General features: G+C 39.3%; 1 protein-coding gene across 4 annotated transcripts; it reads left to right on the top strand.

Annotated features, from left to right (window-relative positions):
- The first annotated feature begins 3,751 nt into the window (after positions 1-3,751).
- Positions 3,752-8,520, top strand: LOC115160798 (uncharacterized). Of its 4 annotated transcripts, none has more exons than XM_029711233.1 (7): positions 3,752-4,614; positions 5,291-5,402; positions 5,619-5,717; positions 5,938-6,151; positions 6,603-6,712; positions 6,821-6,995; positions 8,466-8,520. In XM_029711233.1, exons 2-6 carry the CDS (start codon positions 5,340-5,342, stop codon positions 6,989-6,991), a joined length of 657 nt encoding a protein of 218 aa, XP_029567093.1. In that variant the 5' UTR covers positions 3,752-4,614; positions 5,291-5,339; the 3' UTR covers positions 6,992-6,995; positions 8,466-8,520. The 4 variants fall into 4 exon arrangements, with proteins under 4 accessions (XP_029567093.1, XP_029567102.1, XP_029567083.1 ...); XM_029711242.1 differs by having other exon boundaries at positions 8,463-8,502; XM_029711223.1 differs by lacking the exon at positions 8,466-8,520 and having other exon boundaries at positions 6,821-7,089.
- Positions 8,521-9,065: the final 545 nt, after the last annotated feature.

Genomic DNA, 9,065 nt, shown 5'->3' with positions numbered 1-9,065 from the left:
TTCTCGTGTTTCTTGGCCCAAGCAAGTCTCTTTTTCTTATTGGTGTCCTTTAGCAGTGGTTTCTTTGCAGCAATTCGACTATGAAGGCCTGATTCACGCAGTCTCCTCTGAACAGTTGATGTTAAGACGCGTCTGCACTGCAAAAATTGAAATCTAAGTAAGATTAAATATCTTAAATACTGGCAATATATACTTGTTTTTGGTCTGACAAGATATTTCTTCTTATCAGCCAGTTTGTATGTTGGAGCATTTCACTTGTTTCAAGCTTTTTTGTCCTTAATTATCTTAAGATAATATAACTTGTTACTGAGATTGTGTTATTGGTTCTGAGTAACTTAATGCTCAAAACTAAAAATACCAGAATTATAAAGCTGTTTCATCAACACTGACAAGTACAGAACTGCTTTGTCAAAGTCAGAATTTCTTATTTCAAGCATCTTATCCTTTTCATCTCTTCACATATTAAGAACAGATAATGACCAAATGGAATTCAGTTTTATTGTAAATCATACACACAGCACAGCAATCATGTAGACAAAATACAGTACAGAACAAAGACAGTACACTTTTCATATCTGGGGAACACACTGAGTCATTTGAAGTGTTGTACAATTCTATTACTTCCCCAAGATGGTATTTGACTTGTACATAAGTTTGGCTCTTGTTGCTAATTGTGTAATGAGAGGTAAAATCAACCAGCTTTTCAGCATCCACTAACTCAGTGGCCTGTGCAAAGTGTGGGACCTCAACTTGATAAGACATGATGTTTCTATCAAAGTGTATAGTTTGAAATGGTTGATATTCCAAAAAATAAAGCCTAGAATCAACAAGAAATATGTTTTTGACCAGTCCAAATTCTGCATATTACCATTCAGTACTTTGGCAAAGATCATGGACTTCTGATTTATGTATTTTATTTGTATTGATTACAAGCCATTTGAGTGATACAGCATGGTTTACTTCATTGAAACCTAGGAAGTCCCTCAATTTTCCACGTAAATATTGTAGATCTTTAACCTCTGATACAGGTCCCATCTCCCTTTCATTTGAAAAAACTGGGCGCATTGAACTGTCAACATTTTGGCAGCTTTCATATATTTGGTTCTGATTGATCAAAGACTTGCAAATATTTTTTTAAATTGAGCTTGGAAGCCCATTGTTTAAAGAAACAATGTTTAGACTCGAACCGCATACACATATGTCTAACCATTGGACCCAATGACTTTATCTGTGATGGCAAATGTATCATATAATGCTGTTTAGGTGTAACATTGCGGTCTGGAAAAAGCTCCTTCCAATACTTCAAATGATTTACAATGAGTAACTTCAACCTAGACACGGTCACAATGGAAAGAACAGGTGCAAATACTATCTGTACAATCTCTATTAGCTCAATTGTCAGTCGTATATATGCATTGACTTCCAAACTCTCCAAACCGAATGGCAATATCCTTAGCAGGACAAGCATTTGCCCAGATGACTGTTTTAGTTTTCCATCACTTGACGTTAATGTACTAACAGAAATTGGGGATGGCCGATCGCTAACATCTAGAGGGGAATAAGAGAAACCAAGAATAGCAGAATTCACTGAGTCCAGATCAATCTGTCATGACACAACAAGATGATTCAAAATACATTGGGGCTATGCCCTCCATAATTACATGCATAATGTCTTGCGGAGTTTGTTGTATGATATCAAAGGCTGAGAATTCAACTAACTTGCTCCTTCTATTGATCCCATATGTTGTTCTCAGGCTGTTGCGAAGCAAGTCAGTCTGTGCCTTTTCTATTTCATCACACTGTCTGACATGCTTCTCCAATGTCCTTTCAGTATATGCATCCTCATTGAAGTGTGACTGCATGTCCTCAAAAGAACACTCAGTGTCTGCACTTACAGTAGGCAAAGCCCACACCCTCTGAACCCTGCTAGTTCATGTTGTGCCAGGGTGTCTCCAGAGAGACCATGGCACCATATATCGTTTTCTCGCCGTTAATAGTTAGCATTTTAACCCCACTGTACAATGAATGCATCCATGTCTTCCATGATTCTATTCAATATTACATCTACACCAGATTGACAGAGGTCTGCTGATCTAGCCATGGCAAGTAGCCTGATAGCAGCCAGTTTAGACCTGTATTTTGGATTTATATTTCCTAGGGTGTAGTACACCATTAACAACTTGTTTTTTGATGCAAAGGATCCTAGTGGATTACAGATCTCTATTTCATCCGTGTACAGAACAATCTGCAATGCATTTGGTTTCTCTGAAAATAAGGGATGTGATTTTAGAAGAGCACCATCAACAATGTCATGAAAAAAACTTGCCCTGCACATCTGGGGTCCCTTTTCAACCATAGACAGAATCCTTGGGTGTGATAAGAACTGCTCTAGACTTTTGACTAATGGTACATAATAAAATAATTTGTCTTTGATGAAAATGTCTTTTGATCCTCCACATTTCATCCTGCATATGGTTCCACCAATTGGAATTTCCTCTGCATCCAAACAGCTTCTTAATAACACTGTCCTGTCTAAATGTTGCAACGCCAGCAAAAGGGTCAATGAAATTGTCAAATATATCCATTGCATCTTTTTCAAGTTGACCTGATGTGCTTCCTGAATGCTTCTTTAGCACTGCCTCCATCTGCTTCCTGAGGTTGTCCAATAGTGATGATTGATACTGCTGTACCCCAGCAACAATGTCATTCACACCTTTCTGAAAATGAGACAGTGAGAGAGGTGGGGATGTCATCAATCATGGAGGTTGGAACACACCATCATGTATACCTATGATATTCACATTTTCTTATGACATATTCATTAACATAAGGACATAAGGGGTCAACAATAGTAAGGTAGACAACCTAGCACTGAGAATGAACTCAACCATCACTGAACCACTACAAAATGATCTGCATAATGTAACAAACCAAATGCTCTGCTCAGAAAAAGCATCTTACCTGTGAGAGAAGATGCTTGGCTCTGGTATTTATCACAAAAGCAGTGGCATGTGTTGTCAGATTCTAAAAGAATGTTGACATTGAATGTAGTATCCTGAGGCTGGACATTACAAGTTCATGACAAGTATAATGTTTGTGACAGGAGAAGTGGTTGCGAAGACTTACTATGAATGCTATTAGTAAATCTAAGTACTTAAAAAAATATGGTACATTTCAGTAGATTGCCACCAACCGAGTAACTTACCTGTTGCACTGTGACAGCTCCATGTTGGTCAATGCCCCTTTGCCCATCATCTGAGTCAGATGGATGGAGTTGCTGATCAGTGATGCTGGAGTTAGCTAGAAGACTGTTGTCCTGTGTACCACACATCAAAGAAACAGATGATTATTTGAAATTGTATTTAGTGTCACCAATAGTGCTATTTAAGTGTTTTGTTCCTATTTATCATCGATTATTTTCACATCAACCCAGCTTTAGCCATAAGAGTCATTATGGCTACAATGATCGAATAGCCTAATGGACAGTATGATTTTGGTCCGTGTATCGTCTGTTCATTAAATTATTTTTTTAAATCCAGAGAACAAAAAAAATGCAAGCTAGCTACTTGTTCCGGTGGTGCTTGGCTTTCCTCCGATGGCTGTTCATCTGGTCGGGTGCAATCAAGTAGGTGTTGAAGGTGGTTTCTCTTTACATGATGGAAGGAATTGTACACTATATTCCTCAGTGCATCCGTCAATACCACAGAGCAGCCAGAAATCAGGGCTGCCACTGTGAAATCTATTGATATGGCTCAATAACAGTTTCAATGAAAAAGTAATAAAAACGCAGCAGATAACGCACCGTCAAAGCATCTTGAACGTTACTAAACGCAAGTAAAACGTTCCCACAGCTTTCGATGAAAAGGGCGGAAAGAAGTGAAAATGATGTTCAGTATTTATAATAAAACCAAGTAATTTATTGGAGTAGAGAACAACACCACTGGGACTTTTAACTATACATGTATCACTCCGCTTTACAGGTCTTCTAATAACCGTTAATTACATTAACAATCGTTCTCTATCTTAAATTGTAACAAACTTCGCACCGCAAATATGAACATATTTCCACAAATAACATTTGAGTTAAATGATGAATGGTCGTCAGGAGAGGACGGTAACGTGTAGACCTACACAAAGTAGCAGTAGCAAGCTAGTGTGGAGGAAAATGTATATGTGTTGCTTGGCAACAGTCCAGTTCCAGACCAGTTGGGGAACTATGTGTGTTGGCGGAGCCAAATAAATAATGAAATAAATAAACAAATCATAATCTGTTGTCGCGTATTACTGTTAACTAAGAAATTGCGCTTGTAGAAGTGTTGTATAAAAGCAATATCACACTCGAGGTCGTGCTGTTATACTGAATATTATTATCTTTGGCCTGCGGCCTCGTACCTACGACCGAATCACAGCCGTGCTGATATTCAGCACTCCCTCTCGTGTGATATTGCTTAACTGACGTACGTTCATCACATTATCTAGCTAAATAAGAGAGGCCTAAAAAACTAAAAAGTCAAATACGGTCCAAATCTTTGAGTCATCTAACAACACCATGAATGAAGATGGAATGGATGACATATCCAGGCATGGACCATATATCAACCGCAGTATTAAAAGGTAATGTTCATTTGTTTATACCGTCTACCTTTCTCCTTAGCAAGCTAACGTTAGCTAACGTTCATTTGAATTGGAAAGTTGGCAAACCAAGTTAGCATGCTAATTTTAACTAGGTAACGTTGCCTTTTTTGCAGTTAATAACTGCACGAACGGCCATTCGTTGAAAAAACTTGAACTTTGGTTAGATTGAGTGCTTTATTGCCAGAAATAGTGTTAATGAGGTGTAAATGTGCCCTAATGACTGACGCCGTCGATTATTTAGCTTCGCCGTCTTTGGCGCCCTTTCTATTGACAATAGAAAATAAATAGAAATGGCGCCAAAGACGGCGAAGCTAAATTATCGATGGTGTCAGTCATTGTCTACAATCTTAGCTAGGCAAGCAAAGATTAACTAAGGTTTTCAATATGGGAGACAATTTTGCGTTAACGTTAGTTTCATTAGCTTGCACTATCTTTTGGTTTAAAGTAATTGACTTAACCGTTCATGATATACTAGTAAACTCATTTTGTTAGCTAACATGAGCTATCTTGGTAAATCATTCCTGCATTAACTGGAAAGGGAAGACAGCATGCTAATGTCTCATAACCTATATCAACCTGACACTTTGCGTCTATAAACTATGATTTAGTTGCTAATTACTTAACTATTTTCCATGTGGTTTCATGTATTTTTCAGCTGCTAATATAAGCACAGACATGCTGCCCAGCCTCTAAGGAGGATTTACATGATCTCTTTCCCGGTCCAGAGCACTTCTTCAGAAGGAGAACCATTTGGAGATTTACTCATGGTGATAATGAGGTCATGTTAAATTTTGACATTTGGGAGACATTTAATCTAACCATGCAGACAGTGTTTCCTGTTATCAAAGTAGCATTTCCTGGCCATCATTACAATACATGTATCTACAGATCTACTTGTTTTGGTGTTTGCTGTTAGGTTGTTGTTACAGTGTGGTGTTCTTTGCCTTTATAATTACTATAGAATAAATGTATGTCTTATACAGGGTGAAGAATCAGACCTGTGTAGACCAGGCACCTCCTCTGGGACCTGGAGAGATCCCCACTATCTAGATGCAGCACCCCAGAGGTTGAACAGTTGGGTGGTAAGTACACAAATTGAAATAGTGGATAGTGTTTCCTTATAAATGCAACTTCTACTACTACTCTAAATGAGGGACTAGAAACCAAGTGACTATTTAGTCTTCAGTGTTTCCTGTGGAATGAGAGGTTTGGGGTGGTAGTACCAGCGGAATCACTGGTCTTAATTTCAGTCTACATTTTTAAATGTTAATTGGTCGGGTTTGTTATGTTTTCTGGCATCAGAAACTACTGAGAGCCTACAGAACCAGGCGAGACATTATAAAACTCTACAGGAGATGTACAAAACCAAGGCCAGACCCAACCAGAAGGATGTTTCCCAGCTCCTGGACCTTGAATTCCAAGCAAGACGGGCCTTCATCGACTCTGATGCTACTAAGGAGCAGGACAGGCCTACCAAGATACTTCCCTGTATCTCTGCTTCAGAGAACTGGATCATGTAAGCAAATGTATTCATTTTAAGTAGGCCTATGCTTCTTTATCCTGGTTAACACCAGACCGAATCTCAAATGAGATGCGGTGTGGGAACTGAGCAGCGTGAGAAGCCATAGCAGGGACGGGGGTAAACTACTTCAGGCAAATGTAAAACAGTGAGCTCGCGAGAATTCTGTCTGGTTGTCTGTATGTCTGTATGTCTGTCATGTTATGGATGAACTCCGGCGGATCCCTCGATCGAGGGAACTGCTTTATACCTGAACTGAAGACCTGCTGGGGGACCTTTTACAACAAGGCACAGTTTTATGTAGTGTTCAAAAAGGTCATGAAGCCACCGCTGCTGGACAAAGGTAATTACTGGCTCTGTTGACAATGGAGAATCCCATGAACAGATTCATTTTTGTTTAAATAACTGGCTGCAGTAAATCAAATGAAACTATTTTTGTTTTTAACAGTGAAGCACTCAATCGCTATGATGAAGGCTTTACCAGATATATTCCCATCACCTGTGGCTCCACCAAAGAAGTTAGGACATGCAAGTGAGGCTATGCTTCACATCCTTGAGGTAAGAAATGTGTGCATGTATTAGAATTTTCATTACTTAACCATAACATACAAAAAGTGTGAATTGTCTTTGTTGTCATATTTGTTTTTCTCTTTGTGTTTGTGTCAGTCTGCAGAAGACCCCAACACCTTTCTTCAGGAGAGACTACTCTTCAGCCCTGTCGTGATTATCTGCGAAACCAACTGCGTACTGGCCATTGGAACCATGCCTGTGGTGACCTTCCCAAAAGAGGACATCTATGCCAGCGTGACGTATCTCAAGCATGATGTTCAGGAGTAAAAATGTGCTTAACAAGTCACAAATTGCATGGACTCATCTGATAAGTGTTTAACAGGATTTTTGAATTACGACCTCATCTCTGTACCCGGCCCATACAGATAATTGTAAGGTCCCTCAGATGAGCAGTGAATTTCAAACACAGATTCAACCACAAACACCAGGGAGGTTTTCCCAAGCCTCGCAAAGCAGTGCACCTATTGGTAGGTGGGTAACAAAACAAACATACGTTGAATATCCCTTTGAGCATGGTGAAGTTGATAATTACACTTTGGATGGTGTATCAATATACCCAGTCAGTACCAAGACATTGGTGTCCTTCCTAACTCAGTTGCCGGAGAGGAAGGAAAACGCTCAAGGATTTCACCATGAGGTCAATGGTCACTACTATTGATATTTTTGAAACTTTTACTTCACTACATTCCTAAAGAAAATAATGTACTTTTTACGCCATACATTTTCCCTGACAGCCAAAAGTACTACTTACAATTTGTCAGGAAAATGGTCCAATTCACGCACTTATCAAGAGAACATCCCTGGTCATCCCTACAGCCTCTGATCTAGCGGACTCACTAAACACAAATGCTTTGTTTGTAAATTAATGTCAGAGTGTTGTAGTGTGCTCCTGGCTATCCGTAAATAAAACAATAAAATATAAATTGTGCTGGCTGGTTTGCATAATATAAGGAATTTGAAATTATTAATACTTTTACTTTTGAAACTTAAGTATATTTTAAACCAAATACTTTTAGACTTTTGCTCATGTAGTATTTTACTGGGTGACTTTCAGTTTTACTTGAGTCATTTTCTATTAAGGTATCTTTACTTTTACTCAAGTATGACATTTCAGTACTTTTCCCACACTGCTCTCCAGCAACTAAGTTAGGAATGACGCCTGTATTTTGTAGTGACGGTGTATTGATACACCATCTAAAGTGTCATTAATAACTTCACCATGCTCAAAGGAATATTCAATGTCTGCTTTTTCTATTTTTACCCATCTAACAATAGGTGCCCTTCTTTGCGAGGCATTGGAACCCTCCCTGGTCTTTGTGCTTGAATTTGTGCTTGAAATTCACTGCTCGACTGAGGGACCTTACAGATTCATTAATTATCTGAATTAATGAATAAAATGAAGAGCAGGTTACAGAGTTGTTGATTGTCCACTGTCAACATTCTGGAACTCTTGATGTCATAATCGACTCTTCTATTACATCATGTTGGGTCCATATCTTATGTATCTTTGACAGTGAACAGTAAACCCAAATCACTTTTACAAAGCACAGCTGACCAGTTAGTAGTTTGACTTGTAATTTGTACTGCCTACTTTTGAAAGACAATTTCTTTCATCAAAATGGCACAGCTCGCCCAGAAAGGTGGGCTGTGCAACATGAAGATGTTATTTTTGGCTGTTATTTTCTGTCTCCTATCGCCTGCTGCTACAAATGTGTTGGCTTCTTCGTCTTCGGACCAGAAGACTTTGATGCCAGTGAAGGACCACTCTGTTCGGAACAACCCTGACGCTACAAAAGAGACCAATTTTAAGACATTGCTGGAACAACTTGAGAGTTTACGGGTGAAAGACGATTCTTCTCCAGGTAATGTGGGCCAGTTGACAAAAGGATATTCCTCAAAAATTGCCAAGTACCCCTCGGAGCTTGTGGAGCCCCTGATTTCTGTTCCAGAGCACAAGCCTTTGATGCCAGTGAAGGACCACCCTGTTCAGGACATCCCCAATGTTGCAAAACTGACCAAAATGGTGCAAGTGGACCAGATGCTGGAACAACTTGAGAGGGTGAAAGATGATACTTTCCCAGGTAAAGCTAAAGTCCCCCAGAAGATTGTGGAGAAACTTATTCCTTATCTACTGGCTTACAAGCAAACAGCATTACATGGTGACGATGACGTCTTCAAAGAAAATGTTCAGGCTTCAGCTCCAAAAGCTCAGAAGAGCACCCTGAAGATCAAACCCAGAGTCAACATATTGACCGACCCTTCTTACTCCGAGCCACTTGTGAAGGTGAACCTGATTTTGGGGCTCTTTTTCTATGGCTTCATCGTAATAGTGGTTCTCTAT

This window comes from Salmo trutta, chromosome 2 (genome assembly GCF_901001165.1).
Source record: "Salmo trutta chromosome 2, fSalTru1.1, whole genome shotgun sequence".
NCBI lineage: Eukaryota > Metazoa > Chordata > Actinopteri > Salmoniformes > Salmonidae > Salmo > Salmo trutta.
Note: the sequence above shows the minus strand (reverse complement) of the source record. Positions and strands in the feature narration are given on the sequence as shown.